Source organism: Mytilus edulis, chromosome 9 (assembly GCF_963676685.1).
Source record: "Mytilus edulis chromosome 9, xbMytEdul2.2, whole genome shotgun sequence".
NCBI lineage: Eukaryota > Metazoa > Mollusca > Bivalvia > Mytilida > Mytilidae > Mytilus > Mytilus edulis.
In genome coordinates, this window is record NC_092352.1 from 46,424,673 (window position 1) to 46,447,465 (window position 22,793).

Consider the following 22,793-nt stretch of genomic DNA (forward strand, 5'->3'; position numbering starts at 1 on the left):
TTTTATGTGTATAATTAGTTTATTGCTTTAATATTTACAATAATTGTCTCAGTACTTTACAATATGTAAAAAAAAATGTATACAATTAAAAATTCTGAAGATACAGAATATTCTAACACAACCACACTTTGAGTATCTGTCCTTTAGCATTAACTCTATGAGTTACAGCATACACTCTTTGAGTTGCAGCATAAATTCTATGAGTTACAGCATCAATTTAAACAGTGCCTCTAATTCTTTTATTCATCTTTTATGTCTTTTGGGGGAGGCAAAAACCAAACATTGTCTCTTTTAATCAATTTGATATTAACGTAATGCAGTAAATGATTTTCTACATCACCAAATAGAAATAATATGACATTAAAAAAAATTATGTGTACTTTAGGTCCTGAACAACTAACACTTAATAAATTTTATTTTTTAATACAAAGAAGAAAATAATTTTAAATATAATGTGTAACAATATGTAAGTTTGAAGTATTATAATAAATAAAAGCACCATATTAATATTTACATTGCATTTCTGACCTTTCCTTTCTCTTTTTTCACCCAAATAACTTTTAGCTCCTTGGTATGGGTTTTACTAATTGTTGAAGGCCATATAGTAACCTAAAGTTGTTTATTTCTATCTCATTTGGTCTCTTGTGGAGAGTTGTCTCCACATCTAGTAATTTTTATATTTTAGAAAGATGTTAATAATTTTTTAAAGCATAGCTGCATTTATATAGTATTTACATGTAATTGTAGTCTTGCATTGTAACAAGATTAAAGAAGCTATACTCTATACATTCACAAAACACACAATAGAAATATAAAGTTTCAAAATGCAACTAAAACACTAAGATTTGTGCAAGTGTATATATGTGGTAAATAAAACAGGATCAAAGCCTAGTGTCAATAAGACTTTTTCTTTTTTTTCCTAATGGAGTATTGTTTTGTTTTAGAATGTATGAAAATCAATATCTGTTTAGTGAGTTAAATACAAATTGTTTAAATCCATAAATCTGCCAAAATTATTTTCCATATGTATTTCATAGATAAAACAGTCCTTAATGAATTGGAAAATATGTAAAAAATTGTTGACCTTGCTGAGATTTTGAGATAAAAGTAACTTTGTTAAGAATGATAAACAAAAAAAAGTTATATAAACACGAGAACATAGATAATTTGAAATTTTTCCTAGCTAAAAATCTGTCAGTAAAATGTAAAAGGCAGATATCATTACAATAAAAACACTGATGGCTGAAGCCCAGAATATAAATTGGACATAATCAATGAATGGCATGATTAAAATCATAAAACTTTCATAAATGATATACTGTGGATTCATTATATTTGTGGGATACCAGTTTTTATGGACATTTTTTTTGTGTACTGTTGAACCATGAATTTCAATGTTCTAAATTTGAACGGCTTGGTTGAGGACTAGTAAAACCATAAAATCTTGAATATGAGAATATAGTTTTCCATTATCCATGAAATTGGTACCCAATGAAGCCACTGTAATGTTACTTCAAAAACATAGTATAAAATTGTATACACAAATAAAAACATTCAAATAGATGGGTGAATTATTCATCAAGAATGGTTTTACAATTAAACTAGAGGCTCTAAAGAGCCTGTGTCGCTCACCTTGGTCTTTGTGAATATTAAACAAAGGAAGCAGATGGATTCATGACAAAATTGTGTTTTGGTGATGGTGGTGTGTTTGTACATCTTACTTTACTAAACAGTCTTGCTGCTTACAATTATCTCTATCTATAATGAACTTGGCCCAGTAGTTTCAGGGGAAAATGTTAATAAAAATTTACAAATTTTATGAAAATTGTTAATAATTGACTAGAAAAGGACAATAACTCCTTAGGGGGTCAATTGACCATTTCGGTCATGTTGACTTATTTGTAAATCTTACTTTGCTGAACATTATTGCTGTTTACAGTTTATCTCTATCTATAATAATATTCAAGATAATAACCAAAAACAGCAAAATTTCCTTAAAATACCTATTCAGGGGCAGCAACCCAACAACGGGTTGTCTGATTCATCTGAAAATTTCAGGGCAGATAGATCTTGACCTGATAAACAATTTTATCCATGTCAGATTTGCTCTAAATGCTTTGGTTTTTGAGTTATAAGCCAAAAACTGCATTTTACCCCTATGTTCTATTTTTAGCTGTGGCGGCCATCTTGATTTGATGGCCGGGTCACCGGACACATTTTTAAAATTATATACCCCAAAGATGATTGTGGCCAAGTTTGGATTCATTTGGCCCAGTAGTTTCAGAGGAGAAGATTTTTGTAAAAGATAACTAAGATTTACGAAAAATGGTTAAAAATGGACTAAAAAGGGCAACAACTCCTAAAGGGGTCAACTGACCATTTCGGTCACATTGACTTATTTGTAAATCTTACTTTGCTGAACATTATTGCTGTTTACAGTTTATCTCTATCTATAATAATATTCAAGATAATAACCAAAAACAGCAAAATTTCCTTAAAATTATCATTTCAGGGGCAGCAACCCAACAACGGGTTGTCCGATTCATCTGAAAATTTCAGGGCAGATAGATCTTGACCTGATAAACAATTTTACCCCATGTCAGATTTGCTCTAAATGCTTTGGTTTTTGAGTTATAAGTCAAAAACTGCATTTTACCCCTATGTTCTATTTTTAGCCATGGCGGCCATCTTGGTTGGTTGGCCGGGTCACGCCACACATTTTTTAAACTAGATCCCCCAATGATGATTGTGGCCAAGTTTGGTTTAATTTGTCCCAGTAGTTTCAGAGGAGAAGATTTTTGTAAAAGTTAACGACGACGGACGACGACGACGGACGACGGACGCAAAGTGATGGGAAAAGCTCACTTGGCCCTTCGGGCCAGGTGAGCTAAAAAGCAGTCAAAGCTAAGTTTAAACTTGATCACATATCCACAGCACTTTATTGCCTAATGTTACTAAAATATCTTTTCCCTCATCATAATATCTGGCTATATCACAGTTTAACCTGAAATAAAACATAAAATTATTAAATATTTCTATGATTGTGTAAAACATTTGCTTAATACAAGAAAATTGTGTGTAATGAAATAAGGTTTTATGACAAAGTAAAGTCTTAGTTCCTCTAACAGGCCTTTATGTCCAAATAAAATAAGACTTGGAAAATTCTAAACACCAGTTTTCTCAAAGGGTAGAATTGATAAACAAATGAATAATCGAACATAATCGATAAGATAATTTAGTTTTTTTTTGCTAATGGATTAATTATAAAGGTACATAGAAGTTGAAAAAAAACAAGTAATTCTGTAATATTACCTTAATAAAAGATGAATACTGAGAGTCTGTTTGAACATAGAGTAAATTAGGAGTGTGTTTCTCCAAGTATTTCTGCATAAATATAATTCATAATGGAGTAAAAAGTGTTCAGATATAAATATTACCATTATAATTTACATGATGCTAGAATATCTTCACAGAGTTTTTTGTAATGCCAGGTATCCCCTTTCACTCTCTTTCTACATACTCCAATATAAGGCATTTTAGGTAATGAGCAAACTTCTAAATCAAATGCCAACTGAACTCTTCTCCAATCATCCATCACAGTACATCTTAATGTGTAGCTGAAATTATACAATCAATTCAGGCATGAACGAAGTAAGGGCTATTCCAGAAAAAAATGTATGGGAAGGTTGGAAGGCACATTGTATTAATACATGGGTGTTGGGTATCGGAGCAACTTTTCACACTATAATGCACTATAATTCTCAATTACAATTGTCTGGATGGCAGGTGCTGACAAAAACTGCCTTCCAATCCCCTCATACTGATACATTTTTTTCTGGAATAGCCCTAATTGGGAAACAGTTCTAAAGCTCTATCTGCTTTATGGCAGATCCATCAATTAATGTTCCTTAAAACTAAGAATTAAATACTCTTTTAATGTTTTTTGACAAACTGTTCAATTTATGAACTGGTTGGATGGAACGTAATCAATTTCAGGCTATTCCCTTTTTTAGCCCACCTGGCCCGAAGTGAGCTTTTCCCATCACTTTGCGTCGTTTTTTACAAAATTACAGAAATCGCTTAAATTTTACAATTATTTAGTTTATGTACAGCGCACTCAAAAACAACAATAAAAAATATAGGTCACCGATGAGTTAAAAAAGACATTTCAATTTTAATGCCAAAAAATTGCTTTTTTGCACCAAAGGGAGATAATTTGGAGCTTTTTCAATGATATCTGCATTTTAAAAGTCACACGGGGCCACACGAATTGATTTTTTGGAATAATTTTTGTACCATATGATAAAGTAACACCTGCTAAAGGTAATAAATAAAATTTGTAATGAAAAATAAATGTTTATTTTTTTTTCTGAAAATCTTATACCCGTGAGCCTCCTTAAGGAGTTATTGCCCTTTATAGTCAATTTTTAACCATTTTTCGTAAATCTTAGTAATCTTTTACAAAATCTTCTCCTCTGAAACTACTGGGTTAAATTAATCCAAACTTGGCCACAATCATCTTTGGGGTATGTAGTTTAAAAAATGTGTCCGGTGACCCGGCCATCCAACCAAGATGGCCGCCACGGCTAAATATAGAACATAGGGGTAAAATGCAGTTTTTGGATTATAACTCAAAAATCAAAGCATTTAGAGCAAATTTTAGAGTGAAATTGTTTATCATGTCAAGATCTATCTGCCCTGAAATTTTCAGATGGATCCGACAACCGGTTGTTGGGTTGCTGTCCCTAAATTGGTAATTTTAAGGAAATTTTGACGTTTTTTGTTATTATCTTGAATATTATTATAGATAGAGATAAACTGTAAACAGCAATAATGTACAGCAAAGTAAGACCTAAAAATAAGTCAACATGACCAAAATGGTCGGTTGACCCCCTAAGGAGTTATTGTCCTTTATAGTCAATTTTTAACAATTTTCATAAAATTTGTAAATTTTTACTAACATTTTCCACTGAAACTACTGGGCCAAGATCATTATAGAAAGAGATAATTGTAAGCAGCAAGAATGTTCAGTAAAGTAAGATGTACAAACACATCACCATCACCAAAACACAATTTTGTCATGAATCCATCTGCTTCCTTTGTTTAATATTCACATATACCAAGGTGAGCGACACAGGCTCTTTAGAGCCTCTAGTTATATCTTAAATGGGTGTGATATATTGATAAAACTGTTTCTTTCTCATTTTGAATTGAAATAAATTAACCGCAATTAAGGTTTGCAAAAATTACCATCATGATCTTATAGATTCCTGATAAAACAGTGTGTCAATTAAAAGTACAATGAGATTGGAGTTAAATGGGTTAAATAAAACATTATTGTTTTGCAGTGTACAGTAATTACACATCTGGACCCTATTTTATCTTTATACAGCAAATTAGTACAATATTAGGGGTAATATGTAATTACCATAATACATAAATTAAAGGATACAAACGTATATTTTCTCTTCTTAGTTCAGGAAATAATTTCTATTTTACTTCTTTGTTATATACATATACTAGTGTTGTCAACAATTAACCAGTTAACCGTTGAAAGGATAGAATATCGAATGCCAAAAATGCTCACCGGTTAACCAGACTTTTTTCAATTTTAGTAGATTTTATATCAATGTGTATTAAAATCATTACAGGTTTTTTTTTTTAAATTATCGTCCTGGTAATTAATTTGACAGATCAATTATCCAGTATATTGATTGTTATTACTAATTAAAAAAAAAAAAAAATAGCAGGGCCCTTGTGCATAAAATTAATTAAAATTTAGACAACTTATCTATCAGCTTCAGGCAAGATCTTTAAAAATAACTAGACCAATTATACATGTTTTTTAAACAGTAATTTTGAAATCAGTAATCCGATTAAATTTCATGATTTACTTCACTATTTTATTTTTTATCTAATATTGCATAGACCTACATCTGAATGTGCAGCCTCACTCATGCAAGGCTTTGTCTTACTTAATACGAAATAGTGAAATGAAAATCAAGGTAAATGAAATTAATGTACACTTTATGGTATGAGTAACAGGCTTAATCATTTTAAATTGAAACCCTTCACATCATTTTCAGAGACATCAAGTAAAAATTAAAGAATCATCAGTTTCAGACATTTTCGATTCCAGGAGATCAAGAAGGTTTTTTTATTTTTCAATCTGAAGTTATTACAAACGACATAGAAAATACAGAGTGTTGGATTATTAAAAGTTAAACTTTGCCAGGAATCCTCACAGACAAGCCTTGCTCAGCTTTATAATGCCAAAAAACAAACTTCAATTCATTGTATTGTCCATTTGACTTCTATATATTTGCAGAAAAAAATTCTTAAAAATTCATTTTTATAAATTAATAATTTTTTCCTTGATGTATGTTAATATATGATATGTACGAACTCTGACTATTAATTTCATAATTTTGGGTCAATAATTAAAAGAGTTTCCCATTAGGTCTCTATGTTAATTTTAATTTTTGAAGTATTGATTACCTGATGGAGTAAGTATAAGTAATGTAACGGCTTTCCAAACAAAACAAAAACAACATACATGTGCTTTTAATGTTTGTTTATTTGTACCATGTGACTTTGCATATTTAAATATTGAGATGACCTCTACTGACCATCAACTAAACTTTAATAGGTTTCATGTCATGTGATTGTAACAATTGTTCTATCTATGATAAGAAACCGCAATTTCCATTTTCTGTTTAAAAAAATATTAGATATAGTATAAACTACATGTAGTAAAATAGTACTGTATAGGGAAAGTATATGCAAATGAATATTGTTTTATATTTTTACCTTCATATGTTATGTTTGTGGACATGAGTAATGACAGAATTTACCAACTATAAAAACATTTTTTTTCCATTTTCCTAAATTGTTTGCTTCCAAGATGTGCATTTTGCACATTAAAAAATAACTGAAATGTATATTAACTTAAATCTGTTTTTTAAGTATCTAGAGCCTTATTGTATTGTTATACAACTCCCCATGCTAAAAGCATGAAAAGCTTGTGTATAGGAAGCTAACTTATATAATGATACAAAATCAATAATCAAAACTATAAAGTGATGATCATTTTCAGTGGTGTCCTTTAATATTCAAATTGGTATAGTCACATGGTACAAATAAACAAACATTAAAAGCACATGTATGTTGTTTTTGTTTTGGTTTGAAGGCCGTTACACTACTTATACTTACTCCATCAGGTAATCAACACTTCAAAAAATAAAATTAACATAGAGACCTAATGGGAAACTTTTTTAATTGACCAAAAATTATGAAATTAATAGTCAGAGTTCGTATATACCATATATTAACATACATCATGGAAAAAATATTTAATTTCTAAAAATGAATTTTTAAGATTTTTTTTCTGCAAATATATAAAAGTCAAATGGACAATATTATGCAAAATACATTTCAAGGGTTCTATAGATCAGGCCTTCAAACATCAACTTAAACTACCAGTTAACCGGATAATCTTTCAAACGATTATTTGAGGAACAGATTAGGCAAAACTGTACGATTTGACAACACTAATAAATACTTACTCGCTTTGTTTGTAGGGTATAAACTTTTCTTCTATCACAGCTTTGATTCTACTTAAAACAAAGTCAGCACTAAATTCTCCCGTCCTGTATACATTATGTAAAGCCTAAAGATATATAAAAATTGAGATGTAAAATTAACCAATTTTAAATATACAACTCTATGCCCAAAACCTAATAATTTAAAGTTATATATGAATTGTAACTTGCTTCAAGGTACACTCAATTGTAAATGTGCTTTATCTGCAAAATTTATCCCATAACTACCGGTATATCAAATTTAATAAAAAAAAAAATCACTCAAATGTGTATCTTAATTACAAAAGTTCCATAGGAAACAATAACCAATGCATTAAATTGTTATAAAGTATAAACATTTTTTCATATTTTGAGACTGGCCGCAATAAATAAACATCAAATTAATCCTCAATGTGACCTCCAAAGATTGTTGATGGGCGTGAAATCTCTTTATAAATATAAATAGATGCATTTGGAGCATGTGCAATATTTTTTACTAGCTTGGTTTGTTTCACATTAAAGATGAAAAAAAATGGTGTAAATAATTATCTCATCATCAGATTGATTTTTTGTAGACCAAATCAGTCCAACTATTTCTCCATTAAAGATCACATAAATATAAATCCAAATGAGGTCAAATTATAAATGTCTTGCAAGATAATAATGTATCAGCACATTTTTTTTTAGCCTACTTAGACATTATTCTAATTCACATTTACCTTAACTTTTCTAGGTCCATCTGTAGATGAGTTTCTCTGTTTTTTAGGGGTTAACATGTTAAACACTCTTTCAAGACTACCAAATACAGATCCTTTCCTTGTCTTGGAGGCTGAGCCGGGAGTGTCAGGTTCTCTCTGGTAACATTCATCTACAGACGATCCTCTCTGGCAATCTATTGTTCTGAAAAATGTCAAACATATTTATTAAGTTTATTAAGTTATAAAACATATCATGAAAGAAAATTGAGTCAGCCCAATTTCTAATCCATTTCACAGTGATTTATTTCTGAGATTTTCCAATATTATTGCTGCATTTGTATAAGGAAATATCTAAGTTGTACGTATTCATGCTGATTTATATCACACAATTGTTCTCCAAAACAATAGTCATCAAAGACATCACTGGCAAAAATTAGCTGATTTATATTAATACACATACATAATTAGAATTTACTTCACAAAAGAAACTTCAGAATTTTACAGAATTGCATTTTTTGATAAAAAGTAGTATAAGACTTATGCTCTACATCTTTAACATTATTCATTTGATTTTAATAATGACTATTCAGTTGAACAATACTTAACATATATATTAAATTATTATGTTATTTATAGATTATCATTGATCATCTCAACAAGATTGATTTTCTCTCTAGAGTCAGGAATGCAACAGTGAGAAAAGCAATCGAGTTGAGATGACCAATGATAATCCGTTTATTGCTATTTTACCTATGACAACGTTGTTAATTTCATTTCATTAACAGGTAACAACGGGAACATGTGTCCTTAGTTTTTAGCAATAATTTTTCATATCATTTGACTTCACTGCGAAATGAAATTATCAGTCAGAAAGATCATAGGTAAATTTCATATAAATTATTCCTGGTCATCTCATCGAGATTGATATTCTTGCTGAGTCGGGACGGCGACAGTGAGAAAAACAATCAAGTTGAGATGACCAATGATAATCTGTTTATTGTTATTTTACCTGTGATGATGTTGTTAATTTCACTGACAACTGCATGTGTACCCTTAGTTTCTAGTGATAATCTTTCATATCACTAAACTGGGCTGAGTAAGGAAATTATCTGTCAGTAAGATCAAAGGAAAATTTCGTAAAATAGCAATAAAGTAATATATTAAACTTAAAAAACTATTTTATATTTGTACAAAACGTTTGAAATTCCCAATGTTACTTACTTTTTTTTGGCACTGAGAATTTTTTCTCTTTGTAAGTTGTTGAGTTGTGAATCATACGACCGTGACGGTGATAATGTTGTGTTGATATAGGAGTTATCTGACTTTCCAGGTGTACATACTGTTGATATTAAATACAGCAATTAGTATACAATATTCAGTATAAACTGTAATAGCATTTTTGTAAATAATATTTATTTAGGTAAAAAATCTTTGAAATGATTAAATGTAACTATGGTTGGAAATCCCCTTCACAGTCACAATGAATTCTATGATTTTCAGCTTTTATGATTTGACTCTATTTAATTGGCATTAAAAATTTAGAAGACATTGGTAAATTGATTAATTGTTGCTGCTTCAATCAACTTTCAGCTCTCTTGGCGAGGTCAGCTCTCTTGGCGAGGTTTATTAGGAGGAAGCCTTGAATGCACATGCCATGTTTAACCTCACAACCTCAGTGTTGACAGGCTGTAGATGAACAAATTAGACTATTCAGTCACAAAGGCCCTGAATAGATTACCTTGGTTTTGCAGGCTGTGTTGATAAAGGTCATACAGTTTAACAAGTGTCATGAATTATTACTTACATGTATCATCTAACAAAGGTAACTGTTTAGCCATTAGAGGTGACCTTGTTTTAATAGGTTGTGTGGATACAGGTCGTGGAGCTTTTGCAGATTTAGGTTTAGGTGTTCTGTTAATTATTGATGGTGTCTTTGGAACGAGAAAATTTTCTTTATTTTCATTTTCCTTATTTTCTGAATTTTCATCACTTGTAGAAAACGGCAATCTCTCTCTAGCTCGACTTCTTCCTCTTTCCTCAGCACCACAGGGAGGTGGCCTTGGTCCAAGGTCATTTGTATCACAATTTGTATTGGTCTTTTGTGTTGGTGTGTAACTAATGGGAGTTAACTCTATGCTGAAAGATGGATCAGCACTTTGGCTCCTCGGCTATAAAAATACAAGAGTGCACACCCTGAAATGTCTCGCCTTCTATACTAATCATTGATATTATGTTGATAGTCCTAAGTATAAAGCTGAGCTTTAATACGACTGTCACATAAACTTAACATTAACCAAGATAACTAAACAAAGACCTTGAAAATGAGGTCAAGGTCAGATGAACCATGCAAGGCAGACATGTACAGCTAACAATGCTTCTATACAACCTATATAGTTGACCTATTACTTTAATTTTAAGAAAATAGACCAAAACACAAAAACTTAACACTGTGCAATGAATCGTGAAAATGAGGTCAAGGTCAAATAAAACCTGTGCAACTGACATAAAGATCATAAAATATTTCCATACACCAAATATAGTTGACCTATGGCATATAGTATTAGATAAAAAGACCAAATCTCAAAAACTTAACTTTGACCACTGAACCATGAAAATGAGGTAAGGTCACAAGACATCTGCCCGCTAGACATGTACACCTTACAATCATTCCATACAACAAATATAGTAGACCTATTGCATATAGTATGAGAAAAACAGACCAAAACACAAAAATTTAACTATAACCACTGATCCATGAAAACAAGGTCAAGGTCAGATGACACCTGCCAGTTGGACATGTACACCTTATAGTCCTTCCATACACCGAATATACTAGCCCTATTGCTTATAGTATCTGAGATATGGACTTGACCACCAAAACTTAACCTTGTTCACTGATCCATGAAATGAGGTTGAGGTCAAGTGAAAACTGTCTGACAGACATGAGGACCTTTCAAGGTACGCACATATCAACTATAGTTATCCTATTACTTATAATAAGAGAGAATTCAACATTACAAAAAATCTGAACTTTTTTTTCAAGTGGTCACTGAACCATGAAAATGAGGTCAAGGACATTGGACATGTGAGTGACGGAAACTTCGTAACATGAGGCATCTATATACAAAGTATGAAGCATCCAGGTCTTCCACCTTCTAAAATATAAAGCTTTTAAGAAGTTAGCTAACACCGCCGCCACCGGATCACTATCCCTATGTCGAGCTTTCTGCAACAAAAGTTGCAGGCTCGACAAAAACTGGATGTAAACATTTGTATTTCTTTTGCCATTACAACTCTATATTTCCATGGTGGTTTAAAAATAACAAAGAAATAATTATAAAGCTTTTACAAATATTCAGGGCTATTGTCCCATGTAAATACACCTAAAATTCATAAAAATTGTGTTTCAAATAATTATTTTAGCGAATCTTAACATAGCATGCATAATCCTCCCCATAAAAAATTATTTTACAAATAAAACATGAGTTTTTCTCCTCAATGATCTTATGATTATTCTTTTAGATCTTTTATATGGTTATTAGAAAAAAACATTACAACAAGTTCTAATGCACTAAAACTCTTTTTTTGAGTGTTTTCTAACAAAAATAATGTAAAGCCAACACATTATGAGTCCGATCTAAATTGTGTGAATAGAAAAAATGTCAAAGACAAGTGTCTGTTATATGTATTGCAGACCTGTTTACCCACCCATCAGTAGAATTGTCAGTAGTTTTGCAATGTTGTCAGTAATACTCAATTTGCAGTCTTATTCAGATATTTTTGCAACAAAGATTATAACCTAAAATTTGCATGATTTGACAAAAAGTTGAGCTAAATTTGGAATGTCAATACATGCAAATCTGGTATTCACTGTGTACTTATAAAGAAACAAGATATGTACATTTAAAATTTCATTGATTATTTAATCTTGTACAACACATTAAAAATACAAAACCTCAAATTAATAAACTCAATAGGGACTAGATTTCCATACTTATGACTAGAAATTTAATTGCCATTGAATGACTATAAATATTATTAAGTTACGATCAATACAAAGTTGTAACAAGGCACTAAGTAGATCGTATTCAATTCACAGTTCAGAGTTCGCAGGATCATTGTTCAGTTTGGTTTTTTTTCTAACGCAAGAAAAAACTTTTCACAATGTGCGCTACTGTGGGAAATTTTCATAATTCCAAACGGTGGCATCCTGATTCATGCCGTCCATGAAATATACTTGATCTCTATCATTTTTTGCTTTAAAGAGCAGCTATTCCCAGTCAAAAAAGCGACTTTTAGACATTGATCACCGTAAACAGTAGCAACTATGATTTTTTCTGGATTGTTAGAAAATCCGTACTTTTTCATGACAAAATCGTATTGAGTAATTTTATTAAAAAAACCCGTGTAAAATACGGACAATCTGTACAAGTAAACACCTCTAGTATTGTTCAAATTCTCCAACCATATTTATAATTACCCTGCAAGGAGTCTGAGGTTGCATTTGTTTCTGGTGTAGTAATCTGACAGGTCTACCTTTCATTTTCTTTTCCAGCAGCAAAAAGTAAGATGATGTTAAATAATCAAATTTGAACTGAAATAATAAAACAAAAAAGAAAAGAATTATGTATCTGCTGAAAAATATTAAACTGTTTATCAGATTGATTGGTGGTGTTAAACGCCACTTTAAGCAATATGACTATATCAAGATGGCGGCCAGTCGTTATCGGTGTAGGACACCAAAGTACCAAGAGAGAGCCACAGACATTTAGCAGGAAAACTGGCAAATCAAAGTTTTTCAAATATACACTTTTATTGTTAATTTTAGAGTTTTTCAACAGACTAGGTTGCTAGTAAAAACTCAAGTTTAGGCATTTTACAACACGTTTAAACATACATCTATAGGAGACTGTTGGTCAGTGGTGGTTGTTTGTTGATGTGGTGCATAATTGTTTCTCAGTTCTTGTTTCTTATATAGATTAGACTGTTGGTTTTCCTTTTTAGATAGACCATTGGTTTCCTGTTTGAATTGTTTTACACTAGCAGTTTTGGAGCCCTTTATAGCTTGCTGTTCGGTGTAAGCCCAGGCTTCATGTTGAAGGCTGTATTCTAACCTATAATTGTTTACCATTTACCGCTTACACATAGTGACTTGGATAGCACTCATATTTAATATTCTTATTTCTTTCAACAAAACTTATCAGTCATCTGTAACATATACAATGGCACAAATAGATTTAATCTTAACACTGACCTGAGTTACATCCCTTTCCATTTCTGGTTTTGTTTTACCATAATGTACAGCTAACTCTGTAATACAGTCCTCGTCTAAACTTCTCTGTAATAAGTCAATGATTAATATTATATACCTGTATCAATAAAATTGTATCTTGCTTGTATTTAAGTATTAGTTGCTGAATATTTCATCAGAATAATTTGTCTCTTTCAACTCTTTTTTTTAACTTAACAACTCACTAAATAAATTATGTTTAAGTATTAATAAAAAGATTACTTTTTAAATGAAACACTTCGTGCAAGAAATTACTTTTATTCAAAATATCTAATTAATAAACAAATTTGTGAAATCAATAACTTATGTTAATGTATGCCTAGACCCAATCAGTTTTTGTAGTTTTTCACACAACCTGAAATATTTTCTATTTAAAAATATTGACCTTGGAATGTTTGAGAATGATACAGTTTTATAACCTATAGATAGCCAAGTTAGTTTATACAAAAGAAAAGGTCATTTATCTGGTAACTACCGATTAATTTTACAAGGTACATGTATGAGTCTTTATTCCAAAATGCTGCATTTGCTTTTAAAAAAAAGCATGTGTCCCTCACCTTTTGTCCCAAAAGACACAAGTTGTGACAGAGTCTGATTAATATATAAGTAGATAGAAGTTATTATGATTATTTTCTTTGTAAAAAGTGCAAGCAGCACTCAGATAATGCTAGAAATTCTACAAAAATTTGACACACAGACCAATTAATTATGTACGGAATATATAAATGAGAATAATAAACCATTTTGCACACTAAAAAAACATTAGATATCAAACTCTAAGTTAGTAACACTAAACAGAACAATGAAAAAACATACACACACTATATATTGACATTGTGAGTGAAATATATATGTAAAATTGTAAACACTAACAAAACAGACTTACCCTATTAACCTATGCAAATTTTAGATCATTAAACTTTCATATTCTAATATACAGATATTTTTTTTTACATATCTTAATTGACAAAATACATTTTACTACAGATGAATTGGCATGAAATTAATTGACAGAATATTGGTACCCATTGAGGTGGTACCAAACACCTTAACTTAAATAAATTTGCCTTTTTTAAAATTTCAAAAAATTGTGTCAAAATATTTACTTTGACCCTTTGACAAAAATATAAAAATTTCAAAAACTTGAACCCCACACTTTATCATAAAGATTTCATTGGATATATATAGCAGTTTGACAAACAATAATTTTGATAATTAAGAAGCTCATTATTTCCTTAATGATAAAATGTGATTTAAATAGTCAACTGATTGTCACAGAGTTTTCTCCCAGTACATTATGTACCATCTTAAGTGAACAATTTCTCATCTTAAAGAAGTAGCAGTTGTAGTAATTGTACCCTAAAATAGTCAAAAACAAAAAGAAAGCAATACAGAAAGTGTATAATACCTTATATTTACTCTTCCATTCTACAGGTACATTTGTATCTTTAGTTAACCAAGGATGTGTTATTAACTGTTTTATTGTCAATCTACTCTGGGGATCAACCTGTAGCATTCCTAATATCAATAGCTTACTATCTTCTGATAACCATGGTGGGTTCTCATATTTCCCACTCTGCACATGAAAATAAATAATTTTTATTTTTAAAGATTTTCAATGAAACTATAAACATTTTTTGTCTTCAAAAATTGATATTGGATCCAGATTTTACTTACCCACAGTTACAAACTTTTCATTAATTACTCCTCAGGATTTGGATCCCTCTGCAGTTTCAGATTGGGATACATGGTGTTGAATGTAACCAAGCCTTGTATATGAATAAGCAAGCAACCCATTGCATTTAAAAACAAGAAAGTGTCCATAGTACACAGATGCCCCAATCACACTATCATTTTCTATGTTCAGTGGACAGTGAAATTGGGGTCAACACTCTAATTTGGCATTAAAATTAGAAAAATCATATCATGAGGAACATGTGTACCAAGTTTCAAATTGATTGGACTTCAGCTTCATCAAAAACTATCTGGACCAAAAACTTTAACCTGAAGTGGGACAGACGGACAGACAGATGAACCCACAGACCAGAAATTAAAACATAATGCCCATAAATGGGCATAAAAATTGGAAAGGGTTTCATTCAGTGAAACAAAATAAATCAATTGAAAGGTAGCTATGAAGTGCATATGGAATAGCTCTTTCAAATTATTTTTTCTAGGATTTGTTCATACACAAAAATTAACTTACCTGGATTTTCTTGTACAACTGTGGAATTTTCTCATCATCAAAGGGGAGATAACCACACAGTAATGCATATAACAGAATACCCATACTCCATAAATCAGCCTAGATAAAAAAAAGATTCTGACTAATTATTAACTAGTATGCAATTCAAAAAAGCAACAGATAAAACTAAGTATTTACTACAAACGTCCTGTTGAATGTGTTTTTCATGAAAGTTAACGAATAGTAACAACTGAAATTTAGTGTTTGATTTCTTTATTTGGATGTGAAAACGCTGAAGTATTTATTTTTTAAAATGGGATTCACTTTATGAAAGTGATTTGCTTCATTTTTATATTGCATGTGTACAATGATTTCTTTTTTGTGTATATTCAAAATATATGTTTAGTGTACACATATAATCTTCCATATAAACCACACTTTGTTATAAAATTCACAATCAACAAGTGTATGTCTATCCCATTGCAAAATTCATGTGTATCCATAATAGATTTATTTTGAAACAATTTTCCTGTTCATGCTGTTTCCCACAAATTGTTATTTATTTACCTGTGACCCTATGTACTCTTTACCAGATATAAGTTCTTGAGCTGCATACGCAGGACTTAAATATGGATTTATTTACCTGTGACCCTATGTACTCTTTACCAGATATAAGTTCTTGAGCTGCATACGCAGGACTTAAATATGGATTTTTTAACCTGTGACCCTATGTACTCTTTACCAGATATAAGTTCTTGAGCTGCATACACAGGACTTAAATATGGATTTATTTACCTGTGACCCTATGTACTCTTTACCAGATATAAGTTCTTGAGCTGCATACGCAGGACTTAAATATGGATTTATTAACCTGTGACCCTATGTACTCTTTACCAGATATAAGTTCTTGAGCTGCATACAAAGGACTTAAATATGGATCTATTTACCTGTGACCCTATGTACTCTTTACCAGATATAAGTTCTGGAGCTGCATATGCAGGACTACCACAACAGGTATACAGATGGTTTTCCATTCCTCCCTGTGGCTTGGCACACAGACCAAAATCTATCAACTTTAAATTCTGGTCTTCATCCAGTAATAAGTTTTCCTGAAAAATAAAAGTGACTCTTAATATTTTTTGGAAGGATTATCTCAAAACTCACAGTTTATTAGCTATTTAGTAACTGGTTTTCATAAGGTTAAAGTTCATAGATAAAATATAATCTTTGAAGTGCAGATAAACTGGATAAAAATAGCATATATGTGGCCAGGGAAATCAAATCAAAAGTATAGAAACTTGTGAAATTGTTACAGCTATTCAATCAACCAATTAAAAAAAAAGAAGATCCAAATGTACATTGATCTACACAAAATTCATATTGAATGAACATTCAGAAAACACCTTGATGCTACCCTTCTTAATTTAACTTCACAACAGTTATTTAGGAAATGCCTTTTGACAACTTAAGCATTACTCTAAATCTAAATGCAAGTGCTTTGAAAAATAAAATTTCTTTTATCACCTCCTGCTTGTTTCTGTTTAGTTTGTATGGGCATGTCTTACCATAACACTTCACTAAAGACATTTGATGGCAACATTTCCAAGAATTTCTAAACAATGTCAAGAATTCAATTCACACATCTCTTTTTTATGAACATAATCATTCATATACACTTAATTTAATAAAGGGTCCATTTACATATCTATTTGTTAAAGTCTTTATGTAATTGTTACATGATGATCAAAATGGAGGGGAAACAAAGCAACATTTATTGTTAAATTTTATAAAAATGATGATGACTAAAGTAAATCTTCTGCATATCCAGTATCTAAATAAAAAGATTTACTGTCAGAAAATAGATTAACCATAATATACATACAGGTTTAAGATCTCTGTGAGCATATCCCTGGCTATGAATGTAGGCAACTGCTGATACTATTTGTCTGAAAAATATCCTAGCCTCATCTTCAGCAAGTCTATCTTTAGAAACAATGTAATCGAACAACTCTCCTTCTGGACAATACTGAAATAGAAAAAATTTGCATACAAAGATAAAATGTATCAGTAAGAAAATGGACTGATCCTACTCATATAAAAACATGAATATGTGTGTACCGGTATGTACAGGTTTGAACTCAATGATGCACTTACATTTTTTAGGTAAAAAAACAATATATTGAAAGGCAATTTTAAGTCAGACAGTTTCATATTGCGTTATTTTATTTCTCTGCATAGAGACTTATATGCATTTTGTTTGGTTTTTTTAAAATATATCTGTCCATCTGACAAGTACAATCAAGCATTTACTTGCCTTGAATTGACTTTCACTTGTCACTGCCAATCAGACCTTGACAACCTTAATAAATCATGAATGTAAGTGTTGAACCCTTTGACAGGGATAAAAGCTAGTTTTTAATATTAGACCAATGTCTCATGGCCCAGATACTGTAGCATTTTTATATCCCCTTTTATCAAGAGGATTAAAACTTGGATTCATTTAGCCTCTGCCAGACTTCTTTATATATACATATTTATTGTTAAATATAACTGGCACTCAGAACCTACCTGAATAACAATCATTGAGACCAAAATAACAGAAAAAATAACAGAAACTTCCAAATATACAGGAAAATGCAATCAACTGTGCGACCAATCAGGATGTATCTTCAGACAAATTCAAAATAGATTGTCCTTCTCAAATGTCTGGTCTACATTTGCATCAATACAGCAGTTCTGGGATATGGTTTTTAGTTGAATTTGTCATGTGACTTCCATCACCATGTGACCAATATGTAGGAATAGTCACTTCCAACACATGTTGAGCAAATTGGTGAAAAGTTTGATTAAATAATGTACAAAATATTTCAGATATTTTAAAAAATCTAATGAAATAATCACCCTACCCCTGTTTTACGGCAATCAAGATTATGTATTTACCGAACATAAATTATTTCTATTGTACAGTATCCTTCAGAATGATGATTCTGAAAGTGCTGGAAACTTTTAATAGAGCAGGGATACAGATGTGCCTTCTATCTGGTAAATGACGTCATAAAGGCGTGCAAAATTGATGATCTATTTCAGTGAAAGTCATGACTTCAGAAATGAAGTTTTTCATTTAAAAAAAAGTTTATAGTGTTCACTTAAATACCTCAAGAATCATGTAAACTTTCTGTTCTGTTTCTATTACTTGATACAGTTTACATATGTGTTGATGACACAAGTGTTTCATAGCTTCAATCTCTGTTTTGACTCTGGGTAAATCATCCTGTTAAGAGAAAAATGATTAAAATCAAGACCTTTTGTCATTATAATTATAATTCTAAATACATTGATACAACTTATAGTAGATGCATGTATAGCATATTCATGAATAGAAAATTCTGTGAAATTTATATAGTACTTGACAGAATGCAACATATGAAACCTAATGTTTTACTTATTCTTTCTGGTTATTTTTGTTCATGGTTTGGAAAGTTCAAGGTTTTAGATTGGTATACCATTTATTCAAAACTGATCACTTTGTATTGTTTGCAAAATTTAAATTTCCATGAATTTACCGATTTTCGTTCAGTTTTGTATTTTCATATTTTGTAGTGTTCCAACTGAATTATTATTTAGATTTGGCATACAATTTACTGAATAGTAAGGACAATGAAAATCGATTACCATTATATCATTTCTTTATCAATTATCATTTGTTTTATTTAGTATAATTTTAAACTACATTGTACATGTATCAAGTCTTGATTTGATTTGATTTTTGGTGTTTTAACGCAAACTTTGATAGGAAAACTGACAATCCTAGTCAATAAAGATTGGAGTCCTGCACAACAGGGTTCAAACTCACAACCTCAGTGTTGACTGGCTAGTGAATATAGTACATTGTAGTTACTACTTAGACCACTCTGCCACCAAGGCCCTTATCAAGTCTTGAAGTAGAATGACTTGCCTAGACTTACCCCTAAAGCTCTCTTATCCATAATTTTGATGGCAACTTTTTCTCCTGTGAGAGAGTGGTATCCCAACTTGACTTTAGCAAATCCTCCTGAAAAGGAAAAGACATTTTTTTTGTCTATATTAACAAGTCATGCAGATAATAAATGAAATCAATGTTAAAGTTTCATTGTAAAATATGTAAGAAATACTTTCCATCTAATAGGATCAAATATGTGCCTAGGGCTATTCCATTAAAATGTATGAGGGAGGGTAGGAAGGGACTTTCAAAATATCCCTACAACCAAAAACCATTTGTTATATCATTTTGCCTAATGGTTATAGAAGCATACTGGAAAAAGACCCATGACCCACATTCAATAATTAAACTTCCCTTGCTACCCGCCCATACATTTTGATGGAATAGCCCTTACCAATTCAACATCTCCTTAGTCCCTATAATTTTTATATTCAGTATGACACATGACAGCAATTAGCAATGATCTCCATGTTTCAAATTGTAAATATTTTTGTCTTATTGAAAAACATTTATCTTTGTGTGACAAGGTCCATTTGAAATATTTTACAATGACTCCATACAAATGTGCTTTTTGGGCATTTTTGTTTTTGTTTGCTAACTTGCTGCATCAACATTATCAAAGACATATATCCAATTTCTCCTTCTAATCATATTCCATATTCAATTCTAAATTGTGACAAAGAAAACCTACCAGAGCCTATAGTTTCCCTTAAATGATACAACCCCCTTAACTCAGCATATTGTGAAGTCATTTTGTCTCAAGTTCTACTGGTTCTTCATAAACAGTTTCAATAGATCATCTACAAAATAAATAAAATAAGGTAATTTTTTTATACATGAAGATATAATACACACTATCTTTTAGATGAATAAAAAAAATCTACTGATTTTTACAATTCATCACGTTAATTGTTTTCCGTAAATAAAAGTTAACAATAATTATTTGACTTGGAGACCTCTGACCAACTTTCCTACTAAAAAGTGCCTGGGGAAGACAAAAATTCCCACGGGAGAATAAAATAATAATATTTTATAACAATAAATGTTTTCCTGAATAAAAAAAAACCAATTGCTCGTTTTGTTCTTAATAGATAAATGGGGACATATGTAACCGTATAATGGTTTACTTTTTGTTAAATTGTTATTTGGATGGAGAGTTGTCTCATTGGCACTCACACCACATCTTCCTATATGTACGATGCTACATCTAAAGTGTGTAGATACAAATGAGATAGCGTTGTTGCACTTTTACATTTTGGATTTCAAAATTGTAAGTAGTTTTAAAAGTAAGTGAATACATGAATATATACAAAAGTAAAATAGAAGAATCATGAACGATATTGACCTCGATCAAAACATATATTTCATTATTTAAAAAAAATCAGTGACCTAGGTCTAATATTCGCAACTGCATGGTAAACACTTTTCAGAGTTTTGTATTGTATTAAACACACTTGAATTGACGTTAGAAGAGTTTCAACCAACTGCCTGCCACTAAGAAAAGAAAAGTTAAAACCGACTGCTAAAGCAAATATTTATTCCCCTTCCAAATTTACGTCTCAAATAGCAAGTAGGGGGATGAAATGGGGAATTGGCAGACTTTGAGATGTTCTTCACAGACAAAAATATGAACTATTCATGCATATTTGTTGTATACCAAACACCTGCTTTTTACATGCATAGTATACCTGTTTTATTTGCTGATGCTGATGTGTGTGTCACGTTTATTGCTCTCAAATAATGTGTTACTCTTTTAATTTTATAAAATTAATATTTATCTATGAAATTTAAGTTGTTTTTGCATTTTTCATTTTAATATTGTTTTTGAAAAAACATGTCTCATGCCAATACAACATCTATATATTTTTCCTTGGCGCTTTTTTGTCTCCCCCGAGGGCTTTTTCATCACCTGGGCGCTTTTAAAGTAGGACCCCTGACCAATCACGATATTTTAAAAAATCATGGTAAAATTTAAACCAGTTTGAAAGTAGTCATAAATGACCGTTTGACAACTGACGGTAAGGGCATTCATACTCCCATAGTTAAGCCTAAGTTACTATGTCAGTGGAACAAGTCACACTCTGACAGGGGTGAAATTTTGGCCGATCACGATGGGTGCCACATGTGGATCTGCTTACACTTCCAGAGCACCTGAGATCATCCCCAGTTTTTGGTGGGGTTTGTGTTGTCTAGTATTTAGTTTTCTATGTTGTGTCTTTGGTACTTAAATTTGCCTGTTTGTCTTTTTATTTTTACTTTTAGCCATGGCTTTGTCAGTTTATTTTCAAATAATGTGTTACTCTTTTATTAAGACTAGATACTAAATCGATTTGAAAAGCTCATAATAACTTGTGTTTAAGTAGTTTATTGAATTTCAACTCTAAATAAAACTTTGAATCTTCAATCTATATATGAGTTTGACTGTCCCTCTGGTATCTTTCACGCTCTTTTTTTTTAACCAAACTGAAGCAGTGGAATAGGACAAGTAAGGATCTGAAGTTTTGGGCAAGTATGACTTTTACCAAACTGAAGCAGTTGCAAAAAATATGTACAGATTTAGGGGTCTGATTGTCTGAAAACGTTTATGAGACAGACCCTTGTGTCTCCCCCTTAATTATTATTGGACATTGACGAGTGTTTTAATGTGTGGAGACGCTTATGACTATTAATTTGTAACGTTATTTTGCATTAAAAAGTACTTGTTTTTGTATTATCAGTAGAAATCATTCAATCTGCAGGTAGGTCTTTAGATTTGTTTGAAACTCGCACTTTTTTCAAGGAGCCAATCCGAAATCTCGTAACAAATTAGTTTACATAAATTGCGGAAGAAAGTCAAAATAAAAACAAATCTCGGACATGATCGGTTACAATTCCGTGAGTTAGTTTGACTTTGCGCACGAATTTAAATTATTTGATTACAATATAAAAAATATATGACAGCTACAATTTCTCGTTCAGATAACAAAATAAATAATTTTCAGACCTTGACATTGCTCCAATAGTGTTGATCTGAGCCATAATATATTGACGGTAAAATATTTTAACAAATGACTCGCCTGCT

General features: G+C 31.1%; 1 protein-coding gene across 1 annotated transcript; it reads right to left on the reverse strand.

The window, feature by feature from the left end:
- LOC139489707 (maternal embryonic leucine zipper kinase-like) lies at window positions 1-22,734 on the reverse strand. The gene is made up of 16 exons (XM_071276437.1): window positions 22,716-22,734; window positions 20,424-20,532; window positions 19,719-19,804; window positions 18,908-19,024; window positions 17,636-17,779; window positions 16,701-16,862; window positions 15,775-15,873; window positions 14,977-15,144; window positions 13,533-13,616; window positions 12,759-12,872; window positions 10,083-10,446; window positions 9,500-9,617; window positions 8,300-8,480; window positions 7,566-7,669; window positions 3,438-3,617; window positions 1-3,004 (listed from the first exon to the last, which is right to left on the reverse strand). Exons 2-15 carry the CDS (start codon window positions 20,482-20,484, stop codon window positions 3,440-3,442), a joined length of 1,980 nt encoding a protein of 659 aa, XP_071132538.1. The 5' UTR covers window positions 20,485-20,532; window positions 22,716-22,734; the 3' UTR covers window positions 1-3,004; window positions 3,438-3,439.
- Window positions 22,735-22,793: the final 59 nt, after the last annotated feature.